Here is a 24789-nt window from a genome sequence, read left to right as displayed (position 1 = left end):
TATATTGTAATTGAAGATCAGTTATTACACAGTATTAACACTTGTATTTAAGCATTTATATTGAATTTCAATACCTGAGCATAGATCCCTATTTCCTACCCAACCATTAGGATCTACAAATCTAAATTTTCCACATACCCACTCCATATTCTCACTCCTCTCCTGTTGGATGATATACTAATTGTTAGAAGTAGATCTGGTTAAATCTTATCAGTGCTTTGTATTCTGAGGGGTGTGAGAGCGAAGTGACATTGTCACTAGCTTCTCAGAAAGATCGCCACAGTTTTAATCTTGAGCAAAATAGGCCTTTGTGGAATTTGTGAAATGAATATATCCCTGTGATAAAACTGGAAGTCTCACAGTCACTGGTATGTTCACACAATAGCCATGTATAAAACTACAAACTAGTGTTAAGAAAGGATAGTTGCCTGTTGGTACTTTTCTTGTAAACAATAGTCACGACCATCTTGTTTGCGTTAGGTTTTAATCTTGACTAAATTATGGACTGCTCCTGGAAAAACACTTTGATGACAGTCGATTGACCAATTTCTTACCCAGTAATTTGCCACGCTCCAAGGTAATTTGTGATAAGACCCCAAGATCCCACGTTCTTAACTGAATGACCTTCTGGAAGACGTTTTGACCAGTACTGTACCCCAGCCATCTTTTTTCTTCTAACTGTTTGCAATCATTATCTTATATATGTTGTATGTAGGATTGGTATCTCACTACTGGTTCGGTAATCCCCATCCAAATCAGGAGTATCATTTAAGTAACAACACTTATTTGGACACAACAGCTGTAGTTTCCACATGTCAAAAGGTGATATTTCTATTTGAGTAAGAGACTTGACAGTTTACTGTCCTATGTATTTGTCATCTTCATATCATTTAACATTACCCAGTGCAACATCTGCTTTTATATACCTAAGAATTGTCAGGAAGAAGGTCAATACAGACAGCTTTAATCAGAAAAAATGTAATCTAGTGTGTATGGTAGTTATTCCTTCTGCAATATAAATTTCGGCTGTCTTGTTCATTGTGTTCAGTAGTTTGGATCTTAGCTAGCTTAGATTGTATAGTATTTAATATTTTATTCCTAATGCTTCACATTGTTTTCAGCAAGTCCCAAGCCTATGGGAATGATGGAAATTATTGGAGGAGAAAGACTGTCAGATCGGAGATTATAAGATAAGGATTTGAGAGATAAAGAGCAGATGTGTTTGACATATTTTAAGAAGCATCGTGTTTGTTCACTCCTAAGCCCAAAGGCTGGTTGGATCTTCAACATCTCCATCATTAGCTGTCATAGATAGCCTAGGCATCACTGAAGAGGTGTACTAGGGAAATAAGGAGTGAGGTAGTTTCCAGTTGCTTTCCTCGCTGAGCCAGAAGTTGCTATTATATATAAGTCTGCCAAGCCCACTGAAATGCATGTACCAACCAACCCTATTAGCAACATTTTCATCGGGCGAGTTGGCCCTGCAACATTGTCACACTATTCATAACAGGGACTGGCTGAATAAGGAATATCATTACTTGCACCACTTATACCTCAGTCGCTTTCATATTGTCAAAGCCAAGGATGAGAGTGGGAATGTGGAGAAGATCTCTGATTCTGGTGGAGCAGGAAGGAACATAGAGTTTCACCATCTATCTTTCTATGATTTCTAATGTGGTGGTACTTTCTTCAACTTAGAAGTAAAGCTAACATAAGCAGGCAGTCAGTGCCAACTGAGAACAGCTTTGCCCACATGGCCACGCTATTGCAGTGTGTCGCCAGTCATTCACATGCTAAACAAAGTGAGCGTCTGGTATTTGTGTTGTACAGTATTTGATAATAGCTTCAGATATGAAATGCTGTAGATAGGGGCATTACATAGAGATAAGACATTGAGCCAATCTAATAACTGCCGAGTCCAAAAGGAAATCGTGAAAGGACTTTGGAAATAGCGTGAAAATGTTACAATAGGTAGCAGTGAAGGATCTTAGAAATGGAAGGGGTAAAAGGACATGAATAACATTTGAAGTTTAATCCTCGAGTCTCTTAATCATATACGTTCATGTCATACCCTGTAGGGGTTTCATACACTGTTAGGTCGTTAGTCCAAGGTTGGTTGGATCCTCAAATTGCACCACCAAATTCTTTACATTTTGCAGAGAACTTTGCTCTGCATCTTCAGCAGAAAATCTCAACAAGAATTTTACCTTATTTTCTTGACACAGCATAAGCCCAAAAGCCTATATCATTTCTATAAGTACGGGCCGTGAAAGCATCAATTGTAGCACCACAAAAGTTAATGCTGTTATAGGGAAACCATAAAAGCTAATGGTGGTGCCAAAATGAGGCATACTAAACAGAATGAGGAGTGAGCTAATTTGCCATTGCTGACCTCACCGGGCCAGAAAGTGCTATTGCAACACAACTGACCCTATGAGTAGCCATTTTCATAATACTCAGATAAACTGGTTCTGTGTGATTTACTCAACACCACCCATACTTCAGTAGCTTCCATACTGTAAGAGCTGTAAATGAGACTATATTTTACTCTGGCCCATGCCAAAAGACATATGAAAAAATTTCTGCATATATTTTTGTTGACTGAATACAAATATCAAGCTTATAATCAACACACAAGGTTTGAAATTATTTGTTAAAGTGAAAAAGGCTAGTGGACAAATGAACAAAAGTATGGAGATTTCAGGGAATGTTACCCATTAGATTATGAAGTTTGTCACTTCAAAGTGAGTAATGAAACGATGAAAAATTATCAAATATCATGCATTATTAATATTTTAATATTGTTTTGTATTGAATAACTGTTAATTTGTTTGATTCTTATTATTGTTGACTCTGTTATATGTGTTTCTTTCTCTTATTTAGACCTGGAGTGATATGAAACGTGATGTAAAAGAAAAGGCAGCAAGGATTCGTGAACAGCAAAAGCAATCCATTCCTCTTGCTGGAATGGAAGAACGCTTAACTCCATTGCAAGAAAGACTATTGGGACTTGTCAGTAAAATGGAAGATGTAAGTTTTGGTTGTAGAAATAGATAGTGAATTTTTTAAGATTTTAAATCATGTATAGAAAGATCATCTTCTTGTAGTGCCTTCTTCATTATTGAAGGTTGGCCATAATCGCAGCGAAGTCTGCACGATGTTCAGCTATCCTCATCAGTCTACTCGGATCTAGTCCTGTCCAATTCCATAAGTTCCTCAGCCCAGAGTATTTCCTTAGACTGCAACCATTACGTCCATCATGATCAATATTAGTAGGTTGTACTTTTCATTCCTCATAATATGCCTATCTTTCTTGATTGTACACACCCAAGGTAGGTAAAGTATATTAGGTAGGCCTTTCCTGTTCACAGCGCTCTCAGTGGTTGACCACACGTGACGTAGACCGGAGGGCTAGGAGCAGCGCGCCTGTAATTGTCTGCATGCAGCATAAACCTTTATAATTACGTAAAATAAATTCAATTTCTTATAAATAATCAAAAGGTTGGCTTTACAATTATAAAATGGTACTTAACTTACCACCTGCAATCAGTCATATTGTACTGTAAATAGATAATAGAAGAAGCTGAGTAATTACATCTTAAAAGCTGACTGTAAACAGTACATAGGCCTGCATTCATTTTGTTGAAAAAGCTGAAGCTGCCCACAGTCAACAGACTCTTCTTCGTTGAATACTTCTTCATAGCATCTATTTGATGTTTTTTGTTGAGGTGACGTATTCTAATAAAAGTCCTAGTTCTGACTTACAGAGAGATAATTTTCATAGGTAATAAATTTCATATTACTCCATATTGAAGAGTAATATAATGTAAAACAAAAGCTGAAGGTTTTCATCTATTCAATACTATTTATTCTAACCTAATATTGTAACCTATTGTAAACTAGTTTCGTCAAATGTATGTAACTTTTTTAAGGTTACTAGAAATAGTATTGAATAGGTGAAAACCTCCAGCTTTTGTTTTACATCAGAGAGATAATATTCTCGTCAAGTTCAGGAAATTTTGATTTAGTTATAGAAGTCAAGGTCTGCATCGCTCTTTCACATTTATAAATACAAAGGCTGTGAAAACAGCCAAACAGTACCTCAAACTGCATAACTTTTGGGACGGGTAAGACCTCCCTTTGAAATGATTGATAACCAGTCATGAGGTACTTCCTGTGGCAAGGCAAACATTTCACCTTTATCACCCAAGCTGTCATCTACAGACCGACATTTGAATTGCATCCTGCTTTATGTCTTCAGTTATGAAGTCCTGGCTCAAGTCTTCCATGCTTAACGACTCCAATGTTTCCTCCGGTTCATCTGTGAGTCCCTCAACAACATCTTTGTGTAGTTCATTGCTTACGAAGTTCAAGAAATCTTCCTCATTATCAGCATCAGGATGAAAAATACTTGTATCACTCGGCGATGGATTATTTTCAGCTTCCCCTGACACATTGCTAGAGGGAGGGATTTCTTTACTGCCTGTAAGTAATAGAAGTCGAATTCTGTTACGAACTTCAAAAGGGAATGGATTACTATTAAAAAACTCTTGGCCACGGACACGTGAAAAAAAATTCTCCAAGTAGTCTTGGTTTAATCGGGCAGTTAAAATATAAGACATACTTGCATTTTCCATGTGTTCAAAAAGTCCCAAGGGACAGTTTATAGAAATTACGAACCCCTTCTGAAACAGAAGTAAAGTTTTCCGTTTACCAACTCTCACTTGTGTAATCACCTCCAGAAAGTGCTTTAGTATATTTTCCTGACTCCTTAAGTTTATGCTATATCCACTCCTAAGGGGAATCTTTTGATCTTTAGGTGCCCTGGAGTTCAACGCATCGAAGGTTTCATTAACTAGCTCGATTAAGTTGCTTTCAGCGTCCTTGTTGAATGTATACCGCACTGTCGGAGTTGTGCGCCTGGAAAATAACTGCGCAGCCATTCTCACCTTCTGACAGGATCTGCCATTACACTCAGATGAGTCTAATATGGTGTGGTTAGTTGATAGGTCCCCTGTTTGATTTTGTTATAGGTGTTCTATTGTCTTCTTTTGAAATTCTGAACCATCAGCTAACGTCAGAACTTCAGAAAAAAAGTGGTTTATCAATAATTTCATGAGGTGGGGTACATCACAGAGCACCCACACCTTCTTTTTATCATCCACTGGATTGGTGAAAAAGCTCTTGTCCTTATTTACGTATAGATCCTTTCACACATTGGCATCCCCCTCCAGTTTCACAATTTATTGTGACAACATGAATGTCACAAGCCTCAGCTTTACTGATTTTATCTCTTAACAGCTCTGTGGTTATTGTCACATCAAAGGCATAAAAAATTTCCCTTTATCCAGCTGTGGCCGGGTAGGGGCAAATATGGTTCCTCTCCACTTTCTTCATTCTTTCCACCACTCCTCCAACACTGTGTCCCAGTCCAGGTTTGTTTCTATAATACTGCGTTGGATTGTATCCTTCCATCTCAATTGTGGTCGTCCACAGCCTCTCCTTCCTTGCATTTGCATTTCCATCACCTTTTTTGGCATTCTTTCGTCACTCATTTGCTTTATGTGCCCAAACTATCTTTTTCCACTCAAATTTCTTCCCGGAATTTCTCATTCCTTATTTTGTCTCTTTTACTCTTCAAGAACTTCATTTTGGCTGCCTGTATTCGACTCTCACCCTTCTTTGTCATTGTCCAAGTTTCTGCTCCGTAAGTTGTTATGGGTATGTAGTACAGCTTGTGCATAGTTTCCTTTGCTTCCATTGGCACATCTTTGTCTCATAATATGTTTCTTACACTATGATAGAAACAACTTCCAGCTTGAATCCTCTTACTAATCTCAGCACCCAGTCAAGCATTCTCCATTAATTCATTTCCCAGGTATTTGAATGCTTCCACTACTTCCAGGGGCTTATCTGCAAGTCTAATCTGTCCTTTCCCTTCTTTCTTCCCTCTAGTTATAATACCTGTTTTCTACAGTTATTTTCAATCCATATTCTTCGATCTTCCCATTCACCATATCCAACTGTTCTTGAACCTTCCTGTCGTCTTCTCCCCAAATCACAATATTATCTGCAAATAACATGATGTTCATTTCTCTTCCTCCATATGATGCTTTTGCTGTTCATGATGTCATCCATTACTGTTCTAAACAGGATTGGTGATAGAACATTTCCCTGTCTCAGCCCACTAGTTATTTTGAACCAACTTATCCTGCCAACTTGTGCTTGCACACAACTGCAGCATTCCTTGTACATTACCATGATCATTTTTATTAATCCCTGTCCAATTCCTTTTTGCACCAGACTGTCCCAAACTTTAGTCCTGGGTACACTGTCGTATGCCTTTTCAATGTCAATGAATGTCATCACCATATCACTCCCATACTCCCATTGCTTTTCCATTAGTTGTCTCATAATGAAAATGGGCTCTATTGTTGACCTTCCACTTCTGAAACCAAACTGATTTTCCTATCTGATTCTCAACCTTCAACCTTATTCTACTTTCCAGTATACCCTGTAGTTCTTCAAAATTTTCTTATCACCTTTCTTGAAAATTGAGATGATTATTCCTTTTTGCCAATCTTCAGGGACCTCCTTATTCTCCCAGGCTTTCCTGAGAATCCAATATGTCCACTGCAGGCCTATAACTCCAGCTACCATTGTCATCTCCACTGAAATTTCATCTATTCCAGCAGTTTTTCCATTCATCTTTCTTAGTGCCATTTCAATTTCATTCATTGTAATTTCTTTATCCATTTCTTCATCAACTAATTGCCTTTCCTGGTCATCCATTGAATGACTGTCATCAGTTCTTATGTTCAGCAACTTCTGAAAATACTCTCTCCATCTAATTTCTTCTGGCTTTGTTAATATTATGCCACCTTTGTCCTTCACAAATCTGGTGTTTACTTAATCTCTCTTTTTTTTTCTTAAGATACCATACAGTAATTTCTTGCTGCGCTGCATATCATCTCTCAATTTCTGTGTGAATAAGGCCCAGCATTTCCTCTCTTCTTCCTCCACTACTTTGTTGGCCAACTTCTTTGCCTCCACATATTTACTTCTACTTTCCTCAGTCTTAGATGTTTTCCATGCTTTCCATGCCATTTTCTTGTCCTTCACTTTAATCTTTACCCTATCATTCCACCAGTGTGTCTCTTTGTTTTTCACATTTCCTGATGTTCTACCATGTACCTTTTCTGCACATCCAACCAGTGCTTCCTTAAATCTTTTCCATTCATCTTCAACATTCCCCACCTCAGTCCTGGGAATTCTTCTTGTATGCTTTTATCCTTCAACTTCCATACTTTAATTCTTTTCTCTCTTCTTAATGGGGGTTTTTCAATCTTTCCCACTTTCAATTTTCTTATCACAACTCTATGATCTCCACCAAAGGCTTCTTCAGTCATGGCTGTAACATTGAAAAGGTTCTTCTGGTGTTCTTTCTCTATGATTGTATAATCAGTCAATCCTGGTCTTTGTTCATCTTGTCTCCCCAACCATACCTTGTAATCTTCTTGACTTCTTCTTCCTAAACCAGGTGTTTCCAACAATCATTTGGTTCCTCATGCAAAAATCCACCAATAACTCGCCTTCTGGATTCACATTTCCATATCCAAACGGCCCTACAACATCGTCCTTTCCTTGTCTTTCCACGACTTATTAAATATTGTAATATTGTATTAAAATAGACAAATAGGCCTACCTGCTCTGCTGTTTGGCTGGGAAGACGAAGCTTTATCACCATGCCAATTTGCAGTGGACAAGGACGGAACAGCATCTGCCCACAAGATTATTCTCTTTGGTAATCCCAATAGTTCATTTCTCAATTCTCATTCATAATCCTCTGGACAGAAATGTATGGAACGTTCTCTGGCATTATCTTTCTTTCTTTTTTAATCCGTTTACTAACCCTGGTTGTTTTTTTCCTCTGACTCAGTGAGGGAGAAACCCCCCCCCCCCCCTCCGGTACCATCTCAAAGGCAGTGTCCTGGAGTGGGTCAGGGATACAACTGGGGACCAGGACAGTACCTCGCCCAGGTGGCCTCAATTTCTATACTGTGGGGGGGATGAGAAGATCGGAACAGATAGACAATGAAGAGGGAAGGAAGCGGCCGCGGCCTTAAGTTAGGTACCATCTCAACATTTGCCTGGAAACCACGGAAAACCACTTTGAGGGGTGCTGAGGTGAGAATTGAAAACCCCCTCTACTCAGTTGACCTCCCGAGGCTGAGTGGAACTCGTTCCAGTCCTCATACCACTTTTCAAATTTCGTGGCAGTGCCGGGAATCAAAGCTGGGCCTTTGCGGGTTGCAGCTAATCACACTAACCACTACACCATAGTGGCGGATCACTCTGGCATTATTAGGATTAAATTTGTAACTTTGCAACATCCCCACTTGCCTAATCTCCTCACATTTTGGAAATCTGTGGTACAAGACACCAATTGTTTTCGATCCCCAATGAATACATGTTGCCATAGCACAATTAACTTTATATTTAGAACCCTTACTCATGTTTAATGCAACAGAAAACAAAATAAGGAAAATATTACAAGACTCAGCATACCACAGTATAGACCTCTACTGAAAACGAGTTCCTTATGGTTCACTGCAACAGCTGCCGACAGGAGCCCTTCACGTGAGAGGCGATGTTACACGGGAAGAAAAATGCGGGGATCGGGAATGAGCCCCCCTGGTACACACCAACATTAGTTCCTTTCTCATACGCTTGAGTACGTCAGCATTGGGGGCGTGGTCAGTCTGACATCCTTCCAACTTGCACGGTATATATACCTCTTGCCACAACCAGTGAACAGAGGACGAAGTTATTACAGCTGAAGCTGTTTCTTCTTCGTCTGCGCTATCTGCCACTTCTGTAGTAAACTCTTGCTGCGCTGCTGCTCCTCAACTGTGTTCCAAGTCAAATTCCTTCTTATTATGCTGTTCGTAATCAAGTCCAACCACCTTAGTCTGGGTTTACCTCTTGTTCTTCCTTCAGTCAGCCTCCATTATCCACTTTGGTATTCTTCCCTTGTCTATCCTTTTAAGATATCTAAACCATCTCAGTTTATTTCTCTCCATTTTGTCTGAAAACTTGTCAACACTGATTTCCTTCCTGACATCCTTATTTATTACCCTTTCCTCTCTTGTCTTTCCTATCATATTCTTAAAAATTTCATCTTACTGGCCTGAAGTTTACTCTCCTATCTTTTTTCCAGTGTTCCAAGTCTCTAGTTCATATGTCAATATGATCAGTGATGGGAAAAGTACAAAACTAAACCTAATTGGTCTGAATTACAGTTACCTTAGAAATACTTTACTCAATTACAATTACTAATTACATTTTCAACAAGTGATCAGTAAAATTTTGATTACAATTACTTCACAACATGTGAGTGTTTAGAAAACCACTGACTTCTTTTTCACATGGGGATGGAATGATGATAAAGTTTGCAAGGAAAAAGGCATTACTACATATAGTGGTGGTGTTCTTTTTTATATTTTTTATTTTTTTTATTTTTGGGGGGGAAACAGAGACATTAAATGGCTATCATCATTAAGTGAGACTAAACAGACTTTCAGAATGTTTGCTCCCAAGAAAAGTTTGCATGTCACATTCATATTTTCATTATTTTCAGGTTAACTAATTCAAAATATTTATTCTAATAGGAAAATGGAAATTCCATTTACCCTTTGGCATCACATGTTTATTCTGGCTCCATCCTCAACCGCGTAGTACACGACTATCTAATCCTCAGCCAATAACCACAATAAGCTGCGAGTGAATGAATGACTGCACATCATATCCTTGGTGCGACGCCTTGTGTATATCATAACAATTAAACATTGAATGTATGTTTAACCATGAAGTTTTCTGGAGTTAATCCTTCTCGTATGCTGTACTATAGATGTGATTTCTAACAATTTGGACGGAGCCTATAATGGCCAAGATGGTTAAATCACTGTGTAGATTCTTGGAAATACCCACACTTTTGAAAAACTCAACTAGGAATTTTGATATGGTTCCTCTCGCGTCTACAATTATTGAAAGGCCTTTTTTCTGTCAATTGCTATTATATTTATTCTCTGGTTGCTTTGTAACTAGTTGATGACTACTGATAAATAAAATCATAAATAAAAATATATAAATAAAATTACTCAAAAACTTAATAAAATTAATAAGCATAATTAACCGAAATGTCCGTAGTATGGGCGCCAGAGTTCACCAGAATGGATCCCTCGAATTTAGATAAGAGCATGATAAACTTTATATCCCAGGGCGTGTACATAATGCTGCGTAGTGGTACATCTGCTGCAGGCCTTACCTAACCTCCTGAAAACGACTAATTAGGTAGGAACTGCACCTAGGTTCATCAATAACACTGATTCTAAAATAGCTAACTATATTCTGAACAAATTCCGTGCATGAGCACCTCATCAACATACAACATTATACATATAATACATACATAAAATATTGCTGGAAGACTCCATATTTACAACAACAACAATAATGAAAACCTTGGGAAAACGAAAGCGAGAACTAAGCTACCATTTGTAGATGGTCCGATGAACAATGCACATGTATGAAGATAAACACCCTTCACTGTCTCTATATCAATTCGATTTACCGATTCTCATAATCGGCAGTTATCACATCACACAGATACTGTACCTTGTACTACTGTGTTTACATATTTTAACACTTGTTGTAAAGATATATACACACGTCTGTCGATCCTCAACATATAAATTTATGGAAAGTCTGAGATAGCTTTCACCAACATATAATGCTAGGCCGCACAAGTGCTACAATACTTAATGCGCAAGCACTCTCCACAATCAGCCACTTTCCACAAACATAACTAGACTACGCTCCACGAACGTTTGAAGTCCAGTCCATTGCTGCCGTGTCACTCCAGTACCGTGTATCAGCACTACTTCTTTCTCGTACAGTGTGTCAGTTGTAGTTGTAGTTGTAGTTATCTTCCTTCTCGTTCCTTTACCATCACCTTTACAATCACCCTTACACTGTTCCTTACAATCTCTTCTAAAAGTCCTGGTTGCCGCCGTATCATCAACCTTTATAGACATCAACATCCCCCTCCTCTCAGATGAGACGTCTGGATTGGTGCTTGCCAGCCAATCATGAGCGAACCTCTTGTCAAGACATGCCCTGAACTTCTCCTTTCTCCCAAGAGATAAACAAACACTCGGGAGTTTTACATGAATCACCAAATTTTCCCTGGTACAACAACAAGCTTATCTCATCAGGCTGGGATATATACATGAGTAATGGAATTTCCTGACACAAGTACATCACAACAGACACTGGGGCAGCCATATGACTCATTCAAATTACCAGAGTTATTAAAGCAATGTTTTCCCACTCATGCAAAACATATTACTCATACCTACATATGTGGATATCTTCCAGCTTACCAATATAAACGGCAAAATATACAAATGAAATACTGATAATAATAATAATAATAATAATAATAATAATAATAATAATAATAATAATAATAATAATAAATCGAATACTGACAATAATATCTCTGACTTCTACATATAATTCTGGGGTGTGATATATGTACTATCACATAATGCCCCCTTGGTGAATCGATGATATCACATATTATGATTCACCATAAAACAGAACTTCATACATAACCTTATAATGGCATAACTGAACACATAATTTACTGTAATAATGATATATACATTGCGTCTACTGCATTGTATTCGCACACACGAAATACAATTTGTCCAAACAATAATAATAATAATAATATGGCTATATACACACAACTCCGATTGTTTCATATAGCATTGAACACAATCCCTTCTTACTACTGTACACATAACTCATAATTGATAATATATACATCCAAGGTGCAGATCCTATCTCTTATATCTGCGAAGGCTATAGATATTAAATGTCCCAAGGACCTTATTTTCAGCGGTTAGGAGCCTATAAATACACTTGCCTATTCTACTGTCCACAGTATACGGACCCTGATATAAATGAAAAAAACTATACATAAACTTAACATTGGCATCGATAAGCGAGGAATGTGTACCGTAATAAAATCTAACTACGTCTAGAATACACTCTATCTCACACACAAAGATTCGTACCATCCAGTCACACAAGAATTATACAAGCTTTCATTCAGGACATTCATAACCACGAAATCCCTCTTTCTGAAATATTCGGGAATCTCACAATGTTTACTCTTCCACAAACTCACAATTAATGCAAGCAAACAGATCACATACTTTTTCACACATTCCACACCGATATCATACAGCACGTCGTTCACATCATTCACACATCTCTCAGAATTAAATAAAACATAACACACTCGCTTGGATAGACTTTCCTTCATCTCACGCACATTTCCATTCTCACTCACGTTCACTCTATTACTGGAATTCTTACCATAATACACTTCGAAATTGCTGTCATTACTACTTAATGACCCAACAATTAATCCATCTTCACCACCTTCCATATCAGCTCCTACTTGCACCACTTTCATGCCAATAACACTGCTACTTTCGACTCTCTTATCAGAAGTTTCATTAATCTCAAAGTCACCATTTTCACACATAATGGACCTAACTTTACTCTCCTCACGTACACTTAAATCAACAAAAACATCCTCATGATGTATACTCCGTAAACACTCTTCACTCACAAAACAACCTTCATTAACTTCACAAAAACTTCACTTTCAATTTCAGAAACTTCTGTAGGATTATCGATCGCAACACCGCTGTTACCATCACCACTAGTACAAAGTAAGTTATCCGACACATCATTCTTACTCTCATCACGCCCCCTATTCTCAAAATCTCCCTGATAAACGATTTCACTCTCTGCTTTATCAAATGCCTCCCTTAAAATTTTACTCCGCTTGTCAATCTTACTGGACAATCCATCAAACATATTGTTAAATTCATCCTTCACCTCTTTACTGAACTGATTAAATAGCGATTGAACCATACTAAGAGTTAAGGTCGCCCCTTGATCCCCTACATTCTGAGTTTGAGACAGGTTACTCGGTTCCTCACTTATCGTTACCGATTGATCTTTCCTACTATCAGCCATTTCGCTATTCTCACTTAAATTAGATAAACTCGATGTGGTGGAATTCTTTTGACTTCTCTTATCCTGATTCATAGTACCAACAACTTTAACAACCTCTCTACTTCTCAATTTTATAATACTCGACTCGCTACAACATTTCTTCATACTCCAACATACATATCACGTACATATAAAACACTTCAATGACATAGTTTGTAGAATTCCATCCACACCTGACAAGTGCACCTACGCTTATAAGCCTAACAGATGTACCAATCATTCAGCCACACGATGGGAAGCCAATTGTAACTAGTTGATGACTACTGATAAATAAAATCATAAATAAAAATATATAAATAAAATTACTCAAAAACTTAATAAAATTAATAAGCATAATTAACCGAAATGTCCGTAGTATGGGCGCCAGAGTTCACCAGAATGGATCCCTCGAATTTAGATAAGAGCATGATAAACTTTATATCCCAGGGCGTGTACATAATGCTGCGTAGTGGTACATCTGCTGCAGGCCTTACCTAACCTCCTGAAAACGACTGATTAGGTAGGAACTGCACCTAGGTTCATCAATAACACTGATTCTAAAATAGCTAACTATATTCTGAACAAATTCCGTGCATGAGCACCTCATCAACATACAACATTATACATATAATACATACATAAAATATTGCTGGAAGACTCCATATTTACAACAACAACAATAATGAAAACCTTGGGAAAACGAAAGCGAGAACTAAGCTACCATTTGTAGATGGTCCGATGAACAATGCACATGTATGAAGATAAACACCCTTCACTGTCTCTATATCAATTCGATTTACCGATTCTCATAATCGGCAGTTATCACATCACACAGATACTGTACCTTGTACTACTGTGTTTACATATTTTAACACTTGTTGTAAAGATATATACACACGTCTGTCGATCCTCAACATATAAATTTATGGAAAGTCTGAGATAGCTTTCACCAACATATAATGCTAGGCCGCACAAGTGCTACAATACTTAATGCGCAAGCACTCTCCACAATCAGCCACTTTCCACAAACATAACTAGACTACGCTCCACGAACGTTTGAAGTCCAGTCCATTGCTGCCGTGTCACTCCAGTACCGTGTATCAGCACTACTTCTTTCTCGTACAGTGTGTCAGTTGTAGTTGTAGTTGTAGTTATCTTCCTTCTCGTTCCTTTACCATCACCTTTACAATCACCCTTACACTGTTCCTTACAATCTCTTCTAAAAGTCCTGGTTGCCGCCGTATCATCAACCTTTATAGACATCAACATCCCCCTCCTCTCAGATGAGACGTCTGGATTGGTGCTTGCCAGCCAATCATGAGCGAACCTCTTGTCAAGACATGCCCTGAACTTCTCCTTTCTCCCAAGAGATAAACAAACACTCGGGAGTTTTACATGAATCACCAAATTTTCCCTGGTACAACAACAAGCTTATCTCATCAGGCTGGGATATATACATGAGTAATGGAATTTCCTGACACAAGTACATCACAACAGACACTGGGGCAGCCATATGACTCATTCAAATTACCAGAGTTATTAAAGCAATGTTTTCCCACTCATGCAAAACATATTACTCATACCTACATATGTGGATATCTTCCAGCTTACCAATATAAACGGCAAAATATACAAATTAAATACTGATAATAATAATAATAATAATAATAATAATAATAATAATAATAATAATAATAAATCGAATACTGACAATAATATCTCTGACTTCTACATATAATTCTGGGGTGTGATATATGTACTATCACAGCTTCCACCGTCAGCGACACATGGCACCTCTTCATGTACCTCGTAACCTTTCTGGGAGAATGCTGCTCCAATTCTAGATCTTATTCTGTTGTGCCTAACGTTCATAAGCAAGTCCCCCCCATGGACATGAACCAAGAACATGAGCTAGACTATCAGACTCGCTCACTAAAAAAGTTATAATTCAATTACTACCCAACTCTGAGTATGATCTTGCAGATCACTTCTTTTAGACTTCAGTGACACTTTCTTCTTCCAGATCAAGTTCTTCACACTCTTGTAAAACTCATTTCCCTGTTTTAGCCTTTAACTGATCTCAGTGTGCAATCCTTGCATCTTATATCAATTCACTTCACAAGTACTGAAGCTTTTCACAGTTTCAAAGTCTTGTCCCCTAATTTTTACAGTTACTTTCCTTTCTCCTGCCCCTCTAGTCTACACTATTGCTCTGTTTTTCTGCACACTTATTTTCATTCCATAATTACCAATGTACCCACTTATTATGTCCCGTTGATGATCAGTGGTAATGTAGGCCTTTGTGTTAATTTAGTGTTCAATATGCATTCATACATCTACATTTCTATTTGTTTATATATCTGTAATGATTTTTAATATGATCATAGTGATGTGTCACTTTGTTCAGAATGATTTTTGAAAGTACATGCAATGTTTGTTATAGATGCCTGAAGAAGAAAATCCTTCTGAGATCGAACTTTTTAGTTCTGAAACTGATGTTAGCAAATCAGACAACCCAGATGATTTTCTCAATTCTGAAAAGGATGCAAGTAAAGAAAGCAACACCCTTGAAATTGATGTTAAGACTTGGGTATCTGGTGATTTGTTTAACAACTTTTCCGTTAAGCAAGAACAGCAAAAACAGTCAGAAGTAGAAGAAGGTTCTTGTACTGACCAAGATCAAGTGTATGCAGTCCAGGAGCAGAATGGATCCCCCTTACCTCCCTTAAAGAAGTCTAGAAGATTATCTCCTGCTGAAACATCTGCAACTTCTACTACTGTACAAGCAGGTATGCATTCAGCTGTAATCTCATACATTTTCAAAGTCTAAATTTATTCATGCCTAAACTCCTGCATTAAACTTAATGTACATTACTGTAGTAAGATTAATTTTTTACCTGATCTTTTGCTCTCATCATTAAAATTGGGGCTGAACATAATTGTATTTATCCCCTTAAATCGACAGTTGCCACCATTAATAAAGATTCTCCATTTTTCTTTTTTTACTGATCAATTATCTTAAAATTTACTTGTATATAAATTTGTAAGGTAATCACAATTTCTATTGAAGTAGCCAGCTGAGAAGATAATTAAGGTTGGAGCTAGTGTTTTGAAGATTATGACACAGGTTGTTTCATAATTTTATAATTTTTTGTATCATAGTATTTACAGTTCTCAATATAAATATTTCACAAAGCTATATAAATACAAAAAAAACCTTTTTTTGAATGATTTTCCTCCATAATATTAGAGTGCAGAAGAGTGGGGAAAGGGTTTAATTATCCCGATATTTAAAAAAGGTGATAAAAAGGAATGTAATAACTTTAGAGGGATCACCCTTATTGCCTATGTAGCTAAGATCTTTGAGAGAGTATTGGAAGGAAGACTGAGGAGGAAGCTAGAGGGGGAAATGGAAGAAGAACTGTATGGTTTTAGAAAAGACAGATCAACGTTTGATCTGATCTTTACATTAAGACATATGATGGAGAAAAGATGGGAGTTTGGAAGAGACATAGTGATGACTAGAGCCCGCATTTCCATGCAAATGCATGTTTTTAAATAAGCTAGTTACACTTCATAAATTTTACAAATATTCATTTCATGACTTAATGACTCCAAATAACTGTTCTTTTTCCCTGCATGTTTGCATGCTTTGGTCTTTTTAGGAGAAAATTCATGCATAATGCATATTTTGAAGATTTTGGATTTAATAGCGAATATTTGGATGTTTATATTGCATAACATGACTTTTCTTCTGACTTTAGCGCATATATAATGTTAACTTGCATGATAGTGCCTTTTATGATTGGTGGTTTGCAGAGCTTGGGACCATTTTTCCATGTTTTACAGTATGTCTGTTATTGAGAGACAGAGAGAATGTATTCCTGGCATCCTATCTGACAACCAAAGTTAGTAGCATACATACGGTAGAGATCCCATAAATCAGTTAACCAAGCACTTTATCTATTACTTGAGTAAACATTGACATAAGCCGGAAGGCCCTACATCGATCTCTGTAATTCTTAGGAATAAGGTGTCCCAGTTATAAATTGCTATAAATTGAACGTTACTAAATGATGGCTCTTTTTTTTTTTCTATGTTAGACTAAATGACAGAACTGTACCACACTTTTGTGAGGCTGCATTACTGAGATAGCAACTTACAAATCTTGGTTTTGCACTGACTCTTCTTTTGTTATCCTGGAATTTCCTACCTCGAACTCTCACTCATCACATGTCGTTGCTGTCACAACTTCAATCTTTAGCAATTTTTTATGACATCATCATATGCAATCATCGCACAGAGAAGTAGCTGTGGCAGCTAGAGGTAAACTGAACAGTGATCTGTTCAAGTCCTGATTTTGAATTCATCAAGCTTATAAAATTTTGTATTGTGGTGAAAAATGCAGATGTAAAATTTGACCTCATTTTGTTCCAGATGTTTTCATTTAAGTATGCACCTGTCACTTCTTGTGACATAGAAAGGTCATTTTCTGTGCTTAAAAATGTGCTGATAGGTAAAAGGATGAGCTTAAATGAAGACAATTTGAAGAAATTAGATTTTGTACAGTGTTTCAAAAGGAACTGAATTTTGATAGTGGATATTTTCCAGTTTATTGTGCATGTTTTGCCATATGATAGGGCTTGAATGCATGCATATTTTGAGATGTGATAATGCATGGAAATCCAGGCTCTAGTGATGACATTTATTGATATTGAGAAAGCTTATGACAGTGTACCCAGACAGTTAGTATGGGACACATTATGGAAAAAACAAGTTAAGAGAGTGGAAGTGCAAATGATAAAAGCTATGTACAATAATTGTCTTAGTAGCATGAAGACTAGTATAAGAAAAACAAAATGGTTTATAGTTGAAACTGGCCTCCGACAGGGAAGTGTACTATCCCTCATACTATTCAGCATAGTCATGGATGAAATTCATAAGAACATTAAACAGAGATTGGGAAGACAGGCAACAAAAGCCATGTTGTTTGCAGATGATATAGTGACATGGGATGAGGATGAAACGGAAGTGCAAAAACAAGTAGATGTATGGAATTTTTTGGGATGAAAGTAAGCGCAGAGAAAAGTAAAACAATAGTGATGACAAGGGGAGGAAAGGAAGGAAGATAAAAGATAAAACTGAATGGTAAAATTCTGGAAGTGGTTAAAAGTTTCAAGTACTTGGGAAGTGTGATCACAGAAGATGGAAAGAACCGAGGAAATTGGGAAAAGAATACAACAAGCAAACAGCTTCTACCAGAGTGTAATAGGTATTTTGTGGAACCAAGATGTCCCAAAGAAATGTAAGAAAGTATTACAGTAGAACCTCGATAATTCGAAATCGGTTAATTCAAAATCCCGTCTAATTCGAAGAAGTTCTCGTTCCCGGAAACATGAGATAGAGTTTTGTATGTTATTTAAATTGCTTAATTCAAAATACGGATAATTCGTAATTCGAAGAACAATGTCGGCCCCATTACCGAAATTCAGACTTATAATTCGAAACTGCCTTTACATTTTAAAACAATGGTATGTTACAGAGTAATTTCAACTCAAAATTTATCCGCGTCATAATAGAACGCGTGTTCTGAAACGTGGACGGGTAGCTTTCCGCACTTACACTCACTTCGGTGGCTCTACAGTGCGCTTCATTATTGCTAAGTTGGATGAAATCGGAATTCTTTTGTATTCAACCTTTTAAGGAACGCCATAATATCACGCAACAGGCAGTGTGCGGAAAAACAGAATCCGCAAACACTGGCGATGCCGACAGTTGACGAAACACGTGGCTCATACAATAAATTTGTAGGCACCAAACAATATTGTCATTGCCGATGAAACTGCATTGTTTTCTTTTAATGCGAGCCCAAGCGGTCTTATGGCTTTAAAGGAGAAAGTGCCAGCCGGAGAATCATACAAGGGTCGGGATGGGGGTCATTGTAGTGCGTTGCAAGTTGCAATGCACATGGAAGTGAGAAACTTTATCCCCTCGTCATAGGAAAGTCTGATGAGCCACAATGTTTTAAGGGCGTTGGGCATTTTCTATGCCAGTTCAAAGCATCTAAAAATGCAAACAGTACAGAAATCCAAAAAATAATGCATTTGCACAGGGGAACCAGCCTAATTTATCCTCGTCTTTGAATTGTATGATTGTTTTTCTTTTGTTGCGTGAGGTTATGTTTGTCATTGGTTTATTCAAGTGCATTATTTGAACTTTTTTTTAACTACATTGGACATATAAATCTCATTTCACTGGAAACAGCAATGGCACTTTTTCAAACGAAGGTGCTGCCCATTCTGACATATGGACTCGAGCTAATATGGGAATTCCTTAACTACAGGCAATTGGAAGAGATAGAAAAGACAAAATCCAGATTTCTCAAAAGAGCCCTTGGTGTATCAAAGACAACCAGATCCAGACTGATGTACGAGCTTGCAAGAGAAACGTTCCTAATAGAGGATCTACGGATAATTCTACTACTACCAACTACAGAAAGTTACAACAAGCTGCTTCAAGTTCTACAGAATAAAAAGCGGGATATACCGATGGAATTCTACACAACAAATGCAATGCTAGACAGAAGATGGACGCAACCTTTGTGTGAAATGAGGCAAGTCGTGACCAGGCTTGCAGTTCATGGTTTCCACCACAAGATTTGCTCCCAAAAAGTGTTCCATGATCCAGATGAAAATTGCGTGTGTGAACTATGTAACAATACATGCAGAACTTACCACATAACCATGTGCTCAAACCGAACCAGGTCAATAGTGGAATATAGCAAGGAGTGTCATGACTACCCAGAACTAGGAAATATGCTGTATTACTATGTAGGTCAAATTCTAAAAAGAATATGACATATATGTATCATTATGGCCATTCGGCTGCAATAAATTCTTTATTATTATTATTATTATTATTATTTGAACATTGTAAATGCACCTTGCTGGATACATTTTGGAAATAGTTTTTTCCATGGCATTTGAAAGGTTTAAGCTGTGAATCGAGGTGATTGCATGTAGTTAATGGGTCTTAGAATACTTCGTTACACGACAAGTGTTTACATTTCTGAAGTAAGAGAGAAGTACCATGGCGGGAAATCGTACAAGGATAGAGTCGTAGGAAAGTTCGATTTTAAGGGCATCGGGTACTTTCTGCGTAAATACAAGGCATCTAAAATGGATACAGTATAGCAATCCAATGAATAAAGCATCTGCACATGGGAGCTAGCATAGATTTCTCCTCATCTTTGAATCGTGCTTTTTTTCTTTCTTTCCTTCTTTCTTTCCTTCTTTCTTTCTTTCTTTCTTTCTTTCTTTCTTTCACTGCGTGAGGTTATGTTTGCCAGTGAGATATCCCAGTGCATTATTTAAATACTGTAAAAGCACCTTCATGGATACATTTTGGAAATAGTTCTTTTCTCATGGCATTTGAAAGGTATAAACTGTGAATCAAGGTTAACTGCATGCAGGAACGGGCCTTAGAATATTTTGTAACGTGGTAAGGGTTGGTGCTTCTGAATTGCGAATTGGCGGTTAATTCGAAATCCCGTAATTCGAAGTCCGATTTTTTAGTCCCAACGACTTCGAATTAACGAGGTTTTACTGTATATTCAGCCTATTATGAACCCATACTAACTTATGCAGCTGTATCGTGGAATACAACAAAACGAGAGGAGAGTAGAATACAGGCAGCGGAGATGAAATTCCTAAAAGGTATCGAAGGTGTTGTAACCAAGGTTGACTTTTACAAACACAACTTTTATTGCTTCACTTTATGATATTTACACAAATAACTGAAATTTATTTTGAAGCAAAAAGGAATATTGAATCTTGAGAAAAGTCTGTCTTTATACAATATGTACAGGTTTACAGTCTTTATATACACTTCTATCTTGAAAAGATAGTCTTTGTGAATTGACACGTTGATAGTCGAGAACTATCTGGCACACTAACATAAATGTCCTTGAGAGTCCTTGTTTGTTGAAGTGCCTGAATTCCTAAAAAGCAAGTTCAATTGATTGAAGAAATTCCACCTAGCGAAACTAAGGGAGCTTGCATAACTTAGGGAATGAAAATGGCTTGCAAGAGAATTACGGAACATAGGCAGTGGAAACAGGTAAGGGAGCGGTGACCAGAGGTGAAACCTCGTACTGCCAGAAATTCAGTCCACCTGGTCGAAGCACATTTTCAAGAGGAGTAGCCTCCGTGCTCGACGTAGGGTGTATTCTGGAGCTGGACACCGGGGCGAGTGGGCCATTGAGCAGGCAGGGAGCTCCTATTTATAGTACACTCGATGGTCAGGCACGCGCACTGAGGGCTGCGCGTCGAAGCTAGCAGAATGATACACAGGCGCGCGTGCAGCTGGCTGGCTGAGCGAGAAGGAAGCGCCGGACATACAACACCCTCCCCTCCTAAATACGCCGGTACGGCGTGAAACGGCGGCGGCGCTGGCGGCGACTGCGATGCTGGGGCGGAGCTGCTGAAGTCTCTGTTGTATTGTCCGGAGCTGGAACTGGGCGGAGTGGCGCTGTCTCGTCCTGAAAGGAACCCATTGTTATTAAATGATCTAAAGCGCGTTCAGCAATAGATTTATCTGGTTTAGCAATAGCATCAATAGCTGGACAGGGGCGGTAGCGCAGACGTATCTGATCTTGATGGCGGCAGATACGTTTCTCCGTAGTCTGTATCTCGTATAGACGGTGACCCAAAGATCTGCAGATGACTCCAGGTATCCAGAGTGGGTTGGATTTGAATGTCCTGGTGTAGACCTTGGCGTTGAGGGAGAACTTCGTTGGTGATGTCTTATGCTGGGCCGGAAGAGGCTGTAACAGAGAAAGTAAAGTTCTGTGAGGTCGTCCATGGAGCTTCTGTGCAGGAGTGATATTATCAGCGCCGGGTAGAGTTCTGTAGTTGTTTAAGAGTTGGAGCAAGGCTTGGTCTTTATTTAAGCCTGAAGAGACAGCTTTCTTCATACTTCTTTTAAATGTTTGTACGAAGCGTTCAGCTTCACCATTAGATTGAGGGTGAAAAGGTGGTGCTAGGATATGACGAATGCCATTATGTATACAAAAGTTCTGAAAAGCAGTAGCTGTAAATTGAGGTCCGTTGTCCGAAATGAGTACTTGCGGTAAACCTTCTGTAGTAAAGATTTTCTGGAGAGCACGAATGGTAGCTTCGGTTGTAGTAGTCGAATGCATATCCACGACATATGGAAAATTTGACAGTGAATCGATGACTATTAACCACATGGAATTGAGGAAAGGACCTGCGAAATCGATGTGAACTCGTTCCCATGGAGTAGTAGCAGGAGGCCATGAAGCAAGATCAGAAGACGGGGCGTTCTGATTCGTTTGACATTGTTCACAATGACGTATTAGCTTTTCGATGGCGGCATCAATACCGGGCCAGTAGCAGTGTTGACGGGCGAGTTGCTTTGTTCTGGAGATACCCCAATGGCTTTGGTGTAATAATTCGAGAACTTGTTTCTGTAGGCTAAGTGGGATAACCACTCGGAAGATGGTGCCTGCTTCTAGTAATACAACTCCGGCACGAGTCGTGAGACGATGCTGCATACGATGATAGGGTGCCAGGTGGGCAGGAAGTGTGCTCTGAAGAGGCCAACCGTTGCGGATGTAAGTACGTACAGTAGCAAGTGTACTGTCCTTATCCGTAGCTTTAGCTATGCAGGTAGCATCAATAGGAAAACTGGATACAGTATCTTCAAGTTCTATGTCCAACTGAAGACATTCAGATTCTTGAGAATCGAAGGCAGTATCAGGACCAACGGGTAAGCGGGAGAGGGCATCAGCATTACAATGCTGGGATGTGGCTCGATAGACAATCTGATAGGAATAATCAGAAAGGAACATGGACCATCTTTGAAGCTTTCTGAGGGAATTCTCTGGGATCTTATTACCAGGATGGAATAAGTGTACGAGAGGCTTATGATCGGTAATGATCAGGAAATGGTTGCCATAGAGATATTCATTGAAACGGCGAATACCAAAGATGATGGCTAAAGCTTCTTTCTCTATCTGTGAGTATCGACGTTGATGGTCATTAAGTGTTTTCGAAGCGAAGGCGATGGGGCGTTCTTGTCCATGACGATCCTTCTGGGAGAGAACGGCACCGACACCGTAGTCTGAAGCGTCAGTAGCTAGCGTGATGATCTTGTCAGGCTGAAAATGAGTGAGTTGTATAGCTTGAATTAAGGCGTTGTTGATTGTTTTCCATGCCTGTTGGCATTGCGGAGTCCACTGAAACTTAACACCTTTTTTACGTAGAGCGTTTAATGGAGCTGCCACTGTAGCGAAGCGTGGAATGAACTTATTATAATAGTTCGCTTTGCCTATGAAGGACTGAAGCTGCTTGAGGTTCTGAGGTGCTGGCATGTTTACTATCGCTGAGACATTCTGTGTACTAGGACGAATTCCATTCTTATCAAGTATATGTCCTAGGTAGTGAACTTGAGGTTGAAAGAAGGTACATTTAGCGAGATTCGCTCGTAGGCCATTGTCGTTCAATTTCTGGAGAAGGAGGCGGAGATTGGTTAGATGTTCCTGATGATCTTTTCCAGTAACAATAATATCATCCAGGTAGTTAGCACAACCGGGAATGGAGGCGGTGAGTTGAGCCAAATAGCGCTGAAAAATAGCCGCGGAGGATGAAACACCGAATGGGAGCCGCTGGAGCTGGAGCAGTCCGAGAGGAGTGTTGAGTGTGAGAAATTTCTTAGATTGTTCGTCTAAAAGTAGCTGGAGATATGCTTCTTTAAGATCAACTCGAGAGAAAAATTGTCCACCAGAGAGACGACGGAATAAGTCTTCTGGACGTGGAATAGGAAAGATATCTGTGTCAAGTTGTGCGTTGACTGTAGATCGAAAATCGCCACAAAGTCGAACATTACCATCAGGTTTCTTGATTATCACGAGTGGAGTAGCCCATTGACTAGAAGTAACTGGTACAACAATTCCAGTTTGTATCCATCTTTCTAATTCTTTCGTGACCTGGTCTTGAAGTGCTAGGGGTACTGGACGAGCTTTGAGGAAGCGAGGCTTAGCTCCGGATTTCAGCTGTATGTGAGCTGTATAGTCTTTGGCTGTACCGAGCTGAGAGTCGAAGACTTCAGGAAACTGCGCTAGGAGAGCGGTAACTTCAGAAGTAGGATGCAATGTAGATACGACGTTAATGTTGTCATGTATCTGGAAACCAAATAAGTTAAATAGATCCATGCCCATAATGTTTGATGCAGTGTAGTTGTTAACTACGAGAAGAGGAATGGCTTTCTGAATTCCTTTATAACTAGCCTGAAGCTTGATTTGACCTTTGATGTCAATTTTCTTCTTGTTAAATGTCACGAGCTGGATGTCAGCTGGAGAGCATGAAGGTGAACCTAAGTCGTGGTATGTAGTCAGGTTAATAATAGAGACAGGTGATCCAGTGTCTAATTGAAAATCGACAGATCGATCAGAGAATGAGAGAGGAATGATGATTTTGTGAGAATCCTTTGTGGGAAGAATAAGATTGATCTGATCAACTTCCATGTCTTGGCGGGGCTGTATATGCTTCCGGCGTGCTGCAGTAGTCTTAGCAGGGCGGAGCGAACTTTGGCAGACAGTCTTAATGTGTCCAAGTTTATTACATCGTT

The 24789-nt window shown here is 38.7% G+C and overlaps 2 protein-coding genes and 1 long non-coding RNA gene across 3 annotated transcripts in view; 2 read left to right on the top strand and 1 right to left on the bottom strand.

Annotated features, from left to right (window-relative positions):
• LOC137496941 (uncharacterized) overlaps positions 1–24789 on the top strand; it is a 179830-nt gene that overhangs the window by 112743 nt on the left and 42298 nt on the right. The window lies entirely within an intron of this gene.
• LOC136869641 (uncharacterized) overlaps positions 1–24789 on the top strand; it is a 60370-nt gene that overhangs the window by 6159 nt on the left and 29422 nt on the right. Inside the window, exons 2-3 of the mRNA XM_067144864.2 lie at positions 2884–3030; positions 15584–15929. Of these exons, the coding sequence (XP_067000965.2) occupies positions 2884–3030; positions 15584–15929 (493 nt within the window). The remainder of the gene's footprint in view (positions 1–2883; positions 3031–15583; positions 15930–24789) is intronic.
• LOC136869658 (uncharacterized) overlaps positions 1–24789 on the bottom strand; it is a 94313-nt gene that overhangs the window by 53689 nt on the left and 15835 nt on the right. The gene's annotated exons all lie outside the window — the stretch shown is intronic.

Source organism: Anabrus simplex, chromosome 1 (assembly GCF_040414725.1).
Source record: "Anabrus simplex isolate iqAnaSimp1 chromosome 1, ASM4041472v1, whole genome shotgun sequence".
Classification (NCBI taxonomy): domain Eukaryota; kingdom Metazoa; phylum Arthropoda; class Insecta; order Orthoptera; family Tettigoniidae; genus Anabrus; species Anabrus simplex.
The sequence above is the reverse complement of the archived record's forward strand: the minus strand, read 5'-3'. Positions and strand labels throughout refer to the sequence as shown.